This window comes from Schistocerca gregaria, chromosome 8, assembly GCF_023897955.1.
Source record: "Schistocerca gregaria isolate iqSchGreg1 chromosome 8, iqSchGreg1.2, whole genome shotgun sequence".
Classification (NCBI taxonomy): Eukaryota; Metazoa; Arthropoda; class Insecta; order Orthoptera; family Acrididae; genus Schistocerca; species Schistocerca gregaria.
The window spans coordinates 321,465,523-321,480,826 of record NC_064927.1 but is presented as its reverse complement, the minus strand read 5'-3'; the positions used below and the strand labels follow the sequence as shown (position 1 = coordinate 321,480,826).

The window sequence follows — 15,304 nt, the reverse complement described above, 5'->3', positions numbered from 1 at the left end:
ATGATTAAACGCTTCTGACCAACTTAACTTCCCACACTCCGTTTATGTCACCAGTGTGTGTCACACGTTTCAGATAGCAACCTGTACTAACAAGCATATTGTGTGTGAATTTATTTTCTTAATCTTCTTGATCACTTATTTTCTTAACATCAACTTTTAGCAACCTAACATTAGAGCTCTCATTAACATCCCTTTTACTGTTGGGTCCATCTAGATCATATAAAACTGTGACTTCTAAAATTTTTACCAATTATGTGTATTCCCAGCAATATTCTTGTATTCTGCAGTTTTGGATTAAGAGCTCTAGAACTGTTTTGATAGTACATTTATAGAATCAGTTTGTTTCTTTCTCTCTCTTGCCTTTTTATTTTCAGCATAGCTTTAGCTCTACCACATTTGTATGTGACATATGAGCTAATATTACATCTTACCCCTGAATTTTAATTTTGCAAATTATGGTTATATTTATTACATTTCTATATATTTGTGTAAGCTTTATTTAAAAATACTCATATTATTGGGGTTACAGGTTTTGTTCCACACAACCTTTGTGTTAACACCACTTCCTATAATGTATTTCAAAAGCATTTGTGTACAGGTGTGAGCGGCACGCTTGTTCCCCCCACTATCACAGTGTTACCACCACCCCCTAACAATGCAGTGGGATCGAGCCGCATGCTGCCTGTGTGTTGCTCTCCACCACTGCGGCTGCCACAGGAACAGCACTGGAACAATAGGAAACAATATCTCAAAGTACCACAAGTCTCATATGGTCGCAATCGTAGCCACAACTCTAGCTGTAAGTCGGGTCAGAATTCTCTATCAATAGTGCTCACAATTAGGGCTTGGAGAATGACTGTAGATGGTATAGACAACCAGTCCTACACTCTCCACAGTAGTGGCTGTAGGAGCTAGTCTCGCTCGAGCATTAATCCAGCTTCCTTAATATAGTGGTGCGTGTTCATGGGTGGAAACATTTAAGTCTGATTATATATGACCTATTTTATTGCTGTAAATTGACATAAATTTAAGATCTTTTTGGTGGGAACAGAACTTCAAAATCTACACTTCTGCTTCTTACTAGGTTATTTTCTAGGTATTGGTGGTGAGTGGATGCAATATTAAACAATTCATGACTGCTGAACCTTCCATTGTTTCTTATTTGTTATTTTCTGTTTTTACAGTAAAGTGCCATTAATTTATTTTGAAAATGGAGTTGTTATTGAATTTAAAAGAGTAGAGAGCTGAAAATTATTAACATTATTTTATGCAAGCCTGTTATCAATTGTATGATACGTACTTACAAGTTTTTGAATAGTAAATTTTCTCTCTTTTTGAATGACTTATGGCTTCAAGAAATGAACTGAAATACTTAGTGTTTATAAGTCTCTTATTATTGTTACAGTAGAGCTTCTTACCATTCGATTACATCATATAATTGTTCTGTTCTCTGAGCAATTGTCACAAAACAAACTATATTTTCAAATTTACCAAAGGGAATGTTAAATGTGTTGATGGATAGAAACAGGCATGACAGAGAGAAATGTCAGAAATAACCTTATCATATAGTAGATTGTAATGTGAAAGTTTTGGGTGTATGTGTTGTGGAGGGCCTGAGTTCAGTGAAGAGCTAGAAGAGGAGCAAGCAGCTACCTGTTTTGTGCACAGAATCACATTTAATAAGTAGACAGAAAGAATAATGCAAGGGAGAAATGAACTGGAATATAAACAGTCTAAACTGAAGGAAATGTTAGTAATAAAGTTGGGTTTTCAGGTAGATAATAAAATGAAAGAATCTTGATCCATGAAAACAAAAAGAGGATAATGATGTACTGCCAAAAGCAAATTATTGATGGGTACAATATGTGGATGATGGGGAAACATGTCCTACAGAGAAAGGCAAGACCACTGATCTGTCATGTGGAATGAATGGAGGGAATTGTTTTAGAAAGAAACTATACAGTATTAGCTGGCTGCCAGATTCTGTGACATATGGAGAGATCAGCTAGCTCAGTTATATTCTTGTTAATTTAATAACTTGGTATTTGTTCTGTCTGCATTTTGAACAATAATTAAAATTACAGATGTGGTTCCTACTTCTATTTATACGAAACTCATACATGGTGGATGACCCAAGAAATTGTTTAATCATTTGCATTCTTTATGCTGTAACAGACAGGTTTTTAAAATGTGAAACACAAGGACTGGAAAGTGTGGTGATAAGTTTATGTTAATGTACTAAGGTGGCATAATAACTGCATGTACATGAAATGGATGGCAAAGAAATGTGCCATATGAAGGAGGATAGGATGTAAGAAATTTGTGGTCCTTTCAAACACTGTGTTATCTACAGTAATTGAATATTCATTTTTTGAAGCATTTTAACTTCTGGAAAAGCTGTTCACAAAGATGTTAATATTACTTTGAGAGAATTGTTTTTCTTAGGTATATATATAAATCTTTTGCAGAAGATTATAATTACCTGTTGAAGTAGCCATGGCTGAGGGAAGACCGGCATCCTGTAATAATGACTATTAGAATAACTGATTGTGAAATGCTCTGTTGGTAACTATGTGTTGCCTACTATCCTATTCTGTTAGTAGAGCATCATGTGCCATTTGTGGGTTTTGTGGGTTGGAAAGATGTGATTGGGTACCAGAAAAGGGTTGCATTACAGTTTTCAGTCTAATAACTGTATTTTTAATTATTATTTTTTACTTGCACATTTTTAAACAAGAGATTTCAGGTACTTTGATTCTACATTAGGTGGATTTAAGATGTGTGTTACTTCTTCATTGCTAGTATGACTGTTAGATCATCAGACAGCCCTAGAAATTTATATCTGATTGTATACTGAAAATAATTTCTCTCTGATGGCAAAAATCTTTAAATTTGTCTACTTGCTCTACTGTCCTAGTACATTTTATGAATAATGCAAGAGTTAGGGACTATCAGTACATGTTTATCTATCTGAGAGCCATGGATGTGCTGCCAACTTTGCCAGAATTCTACATTAAGAGAAAAGATATTCGTTAGAGTTTATTAGGTGAAACTTCTTTTTTAAATTAAATTATGCCTCATTCTACAGTAAAGTATGTACTGAAATCAGTCTCATCATAGATCAAAATTATTTTATTTGCCTTGAATGACAAACATACAAACATAAATCCCTGTCTTTGGATTGCAGTGCTCCACTAATTGAGCTATTCCGAATGCACATCTGTAATCAAACGAACACAATTCCTCAGGAGTGTTATTGACATTACTGGACTAGCATCTGCAGTGTGAAATAACATAGCAGGGAATAATCTCATACTCTACAAGGATGCGCAAGCTGAAATGAATCTTATGAACTATAGCTTCACCTTAGGCTTGCACGTAAGTCTATATTTTATGTGGGCAGCTTCAATTTCATAGAGATATCTGAGCACATATCATGGAGCGTGACAGAGTTTTGCCTTCTCGGTGCTCCTCTCCTCCATTACTGAGTGAGAAATTTCTTTCCGAATCCAACATTCTGACTACTTATGCAATCAGTCTGAGAAATACTCTTTTCCCAGCTGTGTAATTCCATAAATATAGTTTCAGTTTTGTTTATTTAAGTGAATGTGCCAATGTTTTCTCCAAATAAAGTTATTTTGTCATCCTATTGGTGTCGGTCACCTGGTCTGAACACTGCTTGTCGGATCATTATTATTGCAACTGAGTACAGGTATAAAACATTTCTACTTACCTAGCAATAGCACTGACATTTTCATCATCTCTCCCCTGGAAACCTGTTCTTGCAATTTTGTAGGTAGGCTTTTATGGGATTAGACACTTTTCTTCAGGAGTGTGACAGTTAAGATTTTTCAGCATATCTCATACACATTGCCATATGACTATTCTTCCTGCTCTTCTTAGTACACGCCCCTTGTTAACTTAATATAATATAAAGCAATACACAGGGTAGTATTTCAGCACAGTTGATACAAGTATTTGCAAGCAATGCAGTTTCTGGGCATCCTGCCAATGAATCTAACCCTGCCAGTAATTACTGTTGAGCCCATTGGTTGTTCCACTTATTCCCAAACTTAGTTATTCTCAGGTTTAATTAGCTTATCCCAATTAAATTTTAGGCAGTCCTCTTCTGAATCCCATGCCACTTTCCTTGATGCTGATCTTGCCCTCACTGAAGGCCAGATACCCACTTCTGTCCACATTAAACCTACTCACAAGCTACTGTATTTACATTTTGACAGTTGCCTCCCTTTCCATGTCAAATATTCCCTCCCATACAGCTTTGGCTTTCAAGGCAAACATATTTGTTTCATTGCAGGCTGTTTACAGCAATACACCATCATTCTCACCTCAGCCTTCACTTGATGTAATTACCCCACCATCCTAGTTGAAAAACAGATGTCCTGTACCATCACATCCATCCTGGTATTGCTAATCCCTTCAAAAAACAGTTTCGGAGCATACCACTTGTCACTCAGTATTATCCCGGTCTTTAATGCATTAATCATGTACTTTGACAATGCTATGACTCCCTAAATTCACGTCCTTCAATGAGACCTGTTCTGTCTGAGATTCTGCCCACCACATCCAGAACAGCTTTTTGTCACCCTACCAGTCTGCGCAATATCCTTGCCAGAGCCTAAGCTCCTTCTACACCCATCTCCCTATCCTGTGGCACCTACCCCTTTTTTGCCTCCACTTCAAGACTTGCCCTATGTTCCCTCCTACCACCACCTATGCCAGCCCACCTATAACAGCCCTGTAACTGGCAAAACATGCACTATCAAAGGCAGAGCCACCTGAGAAGTGACAAATGTCATATACCAGCTGTGATGTAAACACTGTTCAGCCTTTTACATTGGCATCACTACCACCAATCTATCAGTTAGGATGAATGAGCATAAGCAGAGGGTGTATACTGGCAACACACAATATCCTGTGGCAGAACATGCTCTACAACATGATAGGCCTGACCTTGGTTCCTGTTTCACCACACGTGCCATCTGGATTCTTCCACCAGACACCAGTTTCTCAGAACTCTGCAGGTGGGAACTAGCACTACAGCATGTCCTTGGTTCTCGCCACCCCCCTGGCCTTAATTTACATTAATTTCTTCCATCTCAGCGTTCCTTCACAGCAACTGTTCCTTTCTTCACTTTGTTGTAGTTTTCTACATCTTTCACTTTCTGACCTGTCTGTTATTCTCCTACACCACCTACCTTTGTTACATACAATGCATTTAGCTTTTCACTCATGTTAATTAATGTACTATGTTTTTGCAGTAATCTCTGTCTTGCATCGTGTGGCACAGTCACCAACAGTCTTTCTTTCTCATCCTGTCTGGTAAGTCTCCCCTGACCAGCAGTTCTTGGTGACTTTTCCGAAATCCACCCCTTTCCCTAAACCACTCCAGTCCTTTTTTCCTTCACCCCTCTTCCTTCCTCTTCAGCCCTTCTGTGGGAAGGACTGGCTATGAAAGCTTGCATAACTATAACCTTCTTATGTGTGTGTGTTCTCCTGCTGCCACTTGGTGAGTAGATTTTTTTTTTATCGAGTTACATTATATTGTCAGTCATTTCTATTGCATGACTAACTCTAGTTGTTACTCATTACTCCTGTAGCCAAGGGATACTACATTTTTACTCCTCATGAAGTACTTAATTTTACATTTCTCCTCAATTAAAGGAAGTTACTGATATTTCCTCTGGGTACATCTCCATTCAGGATTGAACTGAAAATCTTTTATGATGAATCCTGCAGAACATGATGAATGAAAAAATGAATACTTGTAGAGTGATTTACAGATGCAGCTTCATAATAATTGATCTGATAGTGTTCGCTGATATAGATAATGTGGAGTAATAAACTTACCTCACTTCTTGGGTCACACTCATCTTGGGTTCCACATGAAACTACGTGTGTGTCTGTGGATCTCTTATAGAAGAGAACAGTACATTGTATTCTATACATCAACACATCTTCAGCCTCAACATATTTATGTGTAGATCCCTATATGGAGGGGTATTCTGAGAAACAGTGGAATTATTTTATTCCAAAATTTGAAAAGTATTGGAACCTTGTGGTTGCTTTACCTCTGCCAGTGCCATGGTGAATAATCTGTATTTGGTTTGACATTATTAGCATTACTGTATGCTATCCAGGTTGCTAATGTGAAGCTTGTTTTTTATATGTAGACCATTATGTTTGAACTGAGAATTTCATTACATTTATAAATGAATGGCTTAGGACAATAATTCTGAAGATCAATTCTACTGGCTGTTGGGAGAATGCCCTGATCATGAAATCTGAAAAGTCTTCTGGTTCAGAGTGGATTTATGTCAACTGCAAGTTTCATATATTGTTGGCACAGATCCATTTAGGCCTTAAAGTTGTGTTAACCTTCAGTGAATACAGATGCTTCGTGGTGCATCCAGTATTTTGATTGTGTGTGATGAGCTAAAACTTTATACTGAGCTGGGGTTCAAACTCCAATGCCTGTCTTTTGTGAGCACTTACTTCTAGTTATGCCATCTGTGTAGGTCTCTGGAACTGACATGAAAGTGCAGTTGTCACTAGCTCTTGCCCTTTCCTTCCAAACTCTGCAAATGGTCTACACTGATTTTGTGAGAGTAGCAATCTACTGCACAATTTGTATAGTGGTATGTTGTGTTTCATTTAATATCTATGAAAGTTTTATATTGAATGTAAATCTTTAAAAAACACTATATTTAAATTTATATATGTGTCACTGAAAGACAAAATGAAAATGTTTGACTTCCAGTTATATTACCAGGCTAGTAACTAATGACATTAAAGAAATTGGAGTTTCTGAGTTCATCTAGATCTACATTGATACTCTAAAAACCACTGTACTTGGTGGATGGTATTTACCGCAGTACTATTCCAAATGTTTTGGCACTATCTTCTTCCACTCACACATGGAGTGTGGAAAAAATAACTGCTTAAATGCCTCGGTGTGCACTATAATTATTCTAATCTTCTCTACACAGTCCATTCAGGGGCAATATGTAGGAGGCTGTAGTATTTTCATAAATTTCTTACTCAACAGTCATTCTCAAAACTATGTAAGTAGGTTATTACAGGATAGTTACCATCTCTCTTCAAGTGTCTGTCAGTTTAGTTTTTCCAGCATTTCTGATGTTCTCCATTTAGTCAAACAAACATATGACCATTTGTGATGCAATTGTTTGCATACGTTAAGTGTTTTCTGTAAGTCCTATTTAGTGTGAGTCCCACTCATTTTCTGCAGTTTTCCAGGATGGTTCAAATGAGTGTTCTGTAAACAATCCCTTTTGTTGACTGACTGTATTTTTCCCATGTCCTACCAATGGGCCAAAGTTTGCCACTAGCTTTACCTGTGATTCAGCGTAGGTGGTCATTTGTTTTGATCTGAAATGTATTTCTGCTGCTTCTCTTTTTTTGTCTTTAGTTGGTCAAATTACTTGAGGTATATATATTCATGTATGTTTACAGTAGGCACAAACCATTATTGTGGAAGTGTTAAAATCAACAATATGGCACACTATATTTTTTTGTTCTTAGTGTTGTTTATGTTACTATACCTTCAATCTAGGTAGAACTGACTACAGCATCCTACATTACATGTAATTCCTTCTGTTTTCTGGGAGTTACGCGGCTGTCTTTACACAGGTCCAATTTTTTTCTGTGTCTCATTATAGTGAAAGAAAGAAACATTACTACTATCTTTCTTTTTCAAGAAAGGAATGTTAATGATGAAATATTTGATCTCATATTACATATGTAAAGATAAACCATAATTACTTAAATCTGTCTCCCAGTTTTTGTTCATGATAGTTCAAATTGTAGTTGTAAATTTTAGCTGAAAGGCTTCTCTACCTCACTTTTTGTATTTGATTTATGTGCAGTAGCAGTTTGTAAGGTACTTTTTTGATTACTTTTTGATAATTTACAGTACTGAAAAGTGTTTTACTCGAGATGTATTAGCAATATTCTATATGAATGTTTTCTCCACACAGCTACATGGACATTTATTGATTTGATGAAGATTGTTACAAAAAAGGAGTCTTTAAACAGAACAGATTGTGAATTTGAGATGAACAAGTATCCTCAAACCATTGTTAGACTCTGTTATAATATAAATTTCCTAGCAGAAAGTAGACTAAAATAAGATCTCTCCCATACAAAATGTGAGGTGACTATAAGTGAACAAAATAATTTCAACAGGTCTTCCCAACCGTTAAACATCAAACATTCTTTTTGTTTTATGCTATTTATTGTATATAGGATAAGTAGTTTTATGGCACAAATGAAATACATTGTAGAACTGTCCATACTGGGTAATTAGCAACATAATTTGCATATACTAGTGTTAATTTCCTGGCTTTTACGTCTGGCCAGTAAATTCTTGTTTTACAGATTACTCTATATCCCCTGCAGTATTATCAGTCTTCATGGTGTAGAAAAAAGTATTCCTCCTAATTGAAGCAAAAGCACATAGTAAACAATTCTATATGTCAAACATACTACACCAATGATTTTTAGTTTTTAGTCAAGAATTAATAGTTATGAAAGATGCTATAGAAACACAGAGCATGTCTATTGAAGAAAATTTATGTTTGGAGTAAAAGCAAAATGAAACTTTCCAAGTAACTCAGTTAAGTGATTTTTGCTCTTAATTTCATCAGAAGGCTAGGAGTGAGACAAACTCACAAGCTATGTATTTAATTTAATTTGGTACTGGTAATATCCTGTGGAATTGTTTTCTGGAGTAACTAAATTATAATCAGAATAATGTAAGGAATAAAGGTAAGAACTCACTGAATAGTAGAAGCATTGAGTCATCCAAAGGTACATTAAAAGAGTGGAAACTTTGCTAGCTTTCAGCGGAATCCTTTTTGTGTTGATACATAGTGCTGATTGACTACAATATTAATCAGATGGTGCAACATAGTTGATAGGCAAGTGTATGTTTGTGTGTGTGTGTGTGTGTGTGTGTGTGTGTTCAGTCATATTTATGTGCCCATCAATATCTCTACTACAAGTTGTTGCCTTAGTTCAGTGATGTCAAGAATATTATGCAGTCCTCATCTATGACTGTCACATAATCACCTGTTTAAATGGTCAGCTGTACAATTCATACTTGTCTCATTAAAATTGTTAAAGGGCTTGCAATACAGTGGCCAAACTACCCTGCTTGGGGCCTCCTGGCCAACAATGCCATACGGTCATTTCATCTCATTGTTGTAAATAATCAACTATGGTCGAAAAGGAAGAGTGATGTCCAACAGTCTTCATTATTATTCATGAAAACTGTCTGTTGTCCAAGAAGAAAAGATGTAATTTCTCTCAGCAAAATAAAATTTCATTTATGGCAATTCCCCCCTCCCCATCTGTTCCATCAGGGCATTATTATTTGAAAACTTGAAGCTTGTGGCATGATATTAAACTAAATACTTTTTACTGCCATATTCACTTATCTGGAAATGTTCTGCATATGGTCATGTTGAAGTAACAACTATGTTAATGACTTCTAAATTAGCATATTACATGTCGTTTTGTAGTGCTTGGTATCATGTGTAACTGACTGCATTAAATTTTTTTATTAATTGTAGATCATTATAAAAGCCAAATTAAGTGAATTTTGACAAAACAAAGGGAAGTTGGAATTTTTTTAAATTAACTACTTTGATGTAACTTATGCAGATATAACTTCAGGTGTGTTCATTTTGTAAGTTCAGTAAAATATTTATTAATTTACTTATGGAATATTTAATAACTTTGTAATACAGATACCTACAAAGATTTTGAAACGTCTGGTCATCAAGATGTGAATGTGTATTGTGTCTCAAGTTTTTATGACTGTAATATTTAAGTGTGTAGCCTGTAGTCTGTCTAACGTTGAAGCAAGACTGAATTGTAAAGGGAGATCTTGGTCTTCTCCCTAAGCTGCTTGAATTCTGTGATAGATATACTTCCAAGGTAGACAAATTATTTTATATTCTGGGGAACTGCAGCTGTTGAAAGGCAGCGTTCTGCACTAGGGACTTGGATGAGACATAGTTAAGTACAAAAATGTCTGTGTAAAAGTATCACATATTCATAATTACAGGGCACCTATTTGATTTTTTAAATTAAGTTATTAAACTCACCTTTGGAATGAATTTCTTTCCTGAACAAATTCCCCTGTTTAGTTATTGCATTTTGCTATCATTAATATTCTAATTACTTACTTACTGGTTTTGTAATTTTCTGAAACTTATTTATCAAATGGTGTTATCCACTGGTCACTTCTAGAAATTTTTTGTTTAGTTATGTAAATATTGTCTTCTAACAAACTGCATGAACTTGCTATAAGTAGTGCCTCTATTACTTTTGTTTTAACACCATGAGTATTTATTGAGCATGTACAGCTTGGCTTATTTTAGCTCATCACCTTCATGTTTTTGCAGCCAATACATTAAGAAATTCAGTTTTTTCAATACGTAAGTGCAGCTTGTAAATGTATTATAATTATATGTGGACTTAAATGACTCTTCAAGGGTAATAAATTGTATTTTTAGTAAATATATATTTTTTCTGTTCTTCTTCTTCACTGTCTTCTAATTTTTCATAATATTATGAGATTTGCAAAGGGAAAGTTATTTTATGACATTCCTTTTCAAATTTTGGTATACTACCACAAAACTGAATATTCAGTTTGCTTATTGAGTTACTCACTTAGCTGGCTGTGATTATTATGAACTGATGAATTGCAGAAGGAAATGAATACTTCTCTGAAACAATATGTTGCAATTTCCAGGCCTGTCAAGCAATTCAAGTAGCACAACAGCTGGAGGAAGTGTATGTGCAGCCGGGAATGTCACCAGTGGCACTACAGTGCCCCTAGCCACACAAGCTGGGCATGGTGAACAGAATACACTTGCGTACGTCGGGGTGCCCAGTGCACAACCATATCAGGCACTGCCGGCTCCTCTGGGTACCCAGCCGCAATATGTAATGCCTGTGCTAGCGCCAGCTGCTCCACCAGGACCCCAGCAGCAGACCTACGTGCCAACACACACAGCACGGCTTATGCCGCAGATACCGACAGCGGCAGCTGCTGCTACTGCAGGTGCAGCTGCTGGTATACCTGGAATACTAACAACACCGTATGATCTAGACAGTATGTGGCAGCCCTTGTTGTCATTAGTGCATGATCCTGTGACCATGTTATTATCCTGTAACATGCCTCATGAAAATAGAAAATTTCAATGGCAATAGCTTTCTTCATTATAATTTATGGTGTATTTAAACTTGCTGTTGGATTGTATCTACTGGCCGAGCAAAGTTCCACAGAAACGGCATTGTATTTTGTTTACAGCATTTTTTGATTTCCATATTTTGCATCATGTTCTGCATCCAAGTGTCAGATTGTCAGATTAAGTGCTAAGAATTTTGACACAGTTTCCCTGCTGTTTCCCTTTTTCTACGAAATGTTTCATCAGTATCAATTACACTATCAAAATTCTTTGTCAAAGATTTGATCAAAGATGTGATCAAATATTCCATCAAATATATTTGACAAAGATGTTTGACATAGCACTAGACGAGGTATTACACTGTCATCATGTTTTTCGTCAAAGTTCAAGATGACTGACAACAACTTGTTATTAACTGCAGCAGTTGCATGTACCACAATTGCACTGCGTGCATATGCAGAAGAGAAGCAGAATAAAAGCATTCAACAAAACTTGTTACTTGAGCTTATAGTGGAGGAAGTCAAGTCGTACATCAATTACTTAAGAATGGATGAGCATACATTTCTGTATGTGCTCAATGAAGTGTATCCTCATATCACAAAGCCCAATATTCACTTAAGAACTGCTACATCTGCAGAAGACAGGCTCACTGTAACACTCCGATTCCTTGCTACAGGAGAGGGTTAGGTTAGGTCAGGTCAGGTCAGGTCAGGTCTCCAATCTTCGTAATCTATTTTTGCATTCAGCAAGCCTCACATTGTAAAGCACCTCATCAGCTTCATACATCTCCAATAATTTTGTAGTAGTCGGCACACACCAATTGTATTTACCCGCAATGTTTATAAAAACACTACAGACGACAGAATGTAGCGATGCTAGCGCTCCATGTGGTAACATGTTACATTGCAGTGAACAGAAGACAAGCAACTTCTTTGATTAAATCTACAGTGAGGCCCTAGATTTGATCAAATATTGGATGACATTTGACGAAGTTCCCTATTACACCATCAAATATCTTTGACAAAGGTATTGGACAAAGATATTTGACAAAGAAATTTGATAGTGTAATACCGGCCTTAGGTAAGTCACCAGGCAAAGGTATTTATCATTGGGAGCAACCTAATCTTCTGCTGACATAAATATATATTATCTTTATTGGAAATGTTTGGTGTCCTGGCCACAAATCCTTTTAATATTGGCAACCAGCAAAGCATAATGTAGAACATGTAGCTGAAAATTTGAAATTGAGCAGTGGGCCTAAACCTTATACACCAGTGCTGTACTGAATGGGTGGGAATAGGTCCCTGCCAAGACCACAGGCACAGAGTAGTTGCAAAAACTTACACAAAAAAGACAAACGAGAAAGAATGATGGGTTAAGAGTTAACTGGGAGAGGAATGAGAGTTCTCCCATTCCTTGTATTCTGATGATTCATGTACAGGAAAAAGTGTTTCCTTTGGTCTGTGTCATAAACACACATTATTGTCACCATCCACTAGAAAGAAAAGACCATAACAGACAGACATTAAATGTTTGCACGATTCACACAGCTCCCACTTATTCAGCTTGCTCATGTTCAGCAATGAAGTACTTTCTATTACTTCTATACAGGATTGTAGATTATTGAATGCCAGTGAGTGGGTGTTTGATTAAGGACTTTTAAGATTTTTGCTGAATGAGGATTGAAGTGACATGTGGCAGTGGAAGATGCAAGCAGAAAAGATGGAGGTGATATGTAATTTATTTACCCTTCAAGACAGTACTTCTCCTGCTCTCAAGTTTCAGTTGGTACAGTCTGCTGTATAAATAAAAAAGACTGCGCGAATAAATTTTCTGTGGCTGATTAATAATATTATAAGAGTTATTAGTAATGCCTGTAGACAGCTGATTCAGTTCATCTACACTGAATCTTCATGTAAACAAACATATGCTTTGCCATTCTTCGGCTGCATTGCCCAAGTATCTGTTGTCATAAGAAGTAGACCTTATTTATGTATTAGATATTTTGTTATTCTAGTGTGAAAGAAACTCTTGACACATTCTGCAATGTCAGAAACTTTTAGTTGATTTGCCTATCATTGTCTGAAATGCTTAACCCATATACTGCCTGTATGAAATGTCACTGGGCAGTGGTTTTAACTGTGCTTCATTATTAAACTTTCTTACAGAAGTATTATATTTCCCAAACCTGCGTAGAAAAACAATTGCAGATAGGTAGTATTTTTTTGTTTTTTGTTTTATGGAAGGAGGTTTGTGTTTGCTTGTTTGCAGAGGTGCAGGATCACTTTGTTACAGCTCTGTTTACTACCAAGGAATTTTCAGTTATTGATAACATAAGACTATGCAGAGTTCTTAAGATATTTACACCAAAGCTCCACTGGGTTGCAATGAAAGTATCTGCGCTAGAGCTGTAGACAGATGCGTATGAGTAAAACTGTGAAGTGAACTCATACACTAAAACAAATCTCCCCTGATGGCAAAAAAGGAAATTTAAAATTTTCAATAGATGCTACAAACAAAAAGTTTAAACCTGATAAAGTTGAATAACTTAAATACGATGTAACATTAATCTTCTAAAAGTAAATGATTGTTCATAAAACCTTTGATAATCCTGATGGTTATGGTCTTTGAACAGGCCTGAGCAGCATGTGGTTCCTGAAGAGGGCAGCAACCATTTCAATAGTTGTGGGGGACTTTCTGGATGATTAACTTATCTGACTTTGTACTCTGGCAAGGCTGAAAGCAAAGGCAGATTACAGCTGTTACATTTCCCCTGGACATATAGCTCTACTGTAAGATTTAAGGATGATGGCATCTTCTTGGATAAAATATTACTGAGGTAAAATAATCCCCTATACAAATCTTCAAGTGGAGACTAATCAGGACAATGTTTTTATTTTAAAGAATACTTGTAAAGTGAAATGCATAGGCTGAAGTCAGATATAGTGGGAGTGAGTAAAGTGCAGTGAAAGAAAGAACATGATTTCTGGTCAGGGGAGTATAGAGATATCAACACATAATCACATAGAGGTAGTGCCAGGACAGGTCTGATAATGAATAAGAAAGTAGGAATGTAGATGAGCTGTTATAAACATTGGATACATTATTGCAGCATAGGTAATAACTCAGTAGATGATGAGATTGAAACAGTAATATTATAAAAGAAATACTTAGATCATTAAGAGAGACAAAAATGTAACTATAATGAGAGACTGTAGCTAAAGGCAGCAAAAAAAGAGGAGGAAATGTAGGAACTAAAAGGGCAGGCAATGCATTAGCATACAGGGCAATTTAATCATTGCATGTAATTGGCTTATGAATCATGAAAGAAGGCTGTATATGTACACTGATGTGACCTAAAGCACCAGAAAGTTTAAGATATTTTTTATTAACATAAGACAACAATTTAAAAATCAGCAAAACATTTTTGGTAGCATTTGTAGACTGTACATATTTATTGGGAACTGCTGACTGAAACTGAAGAATTTTTAAAAAGGTAGGCAATTAAAAAAGATGGGACTTGGATAAGTTGAAATAACCAAAGATTGTTGAGCATTAAAAAGGGGGGTTAAGTAGTTGTTGGCTGGAACAGGGGAAGGCATACAGTAGAAGGCTTTGAGAGATGAATTAATTAAGAAAAAAAAGAAAAGCTAAAATAGAATTTCATGGATAATGCATGACATATTGAATTTAATTGAAAGAAGCAGAAAATGTAAAAATATGTACATACATACATTAATCCTTGTTCCATAGATCATGAATAAGACATTTCGTAATGATGTGGAACTTATCACTTTAACATAAGTTTTCTTTAGACAGAATATTTAATTAATTGATTTTTTTTACTCCTTTATATCTAAGGTTTCACCTATTGAGTAGAAGGAGTTGTCATTCACAAATTCTTTTAATTTGCTTTTAAATGTTGCATGGCTGTCTGTCAGACTTTTAATACTATTTGGCAAATGACCAAAGATTTTTGTGGCAACATAATTGACCCCTTTGTGTGCCAAAATAACATTTAATCCAGACTAGTGAAAATCATCCTTTCTTCTAGTGTTGTAGCT

At 35.9% G+C, this 15,304-nt stretch overlaps 1 protein-coding gene across 9 annotated transcripts in view; it reads left to right on the top strand.

The window, feature by feature from the left end:
- Positions 1–15,304, top strand: part of LOC126284265 (RIMS-binding protein 2-like) — a 1,431,128-nt gene that overhangs the window by 545,262 nt on the left and 870,562 nt on the right. For 4 of the 9 annotated variants that reach the window (XM_049983077.1, XM_049983073.1, XM_049983072.1 and 1 more), the window contains exon 9: positions 10,802–11,164. In XM_049983077.1, coding sequence (XP_049839034.1) covers positions 10,802–11,164 — 363 coding nt within the window. The remainder of the gene's footprint in view (positions 1–10,801; positions 11,165–15,304) is intronic. The other 5 variants (XM_049983076.1, XM_049983079.1, XM_049983074.1 and 2 more) reach the window with 2 other exon arrangements.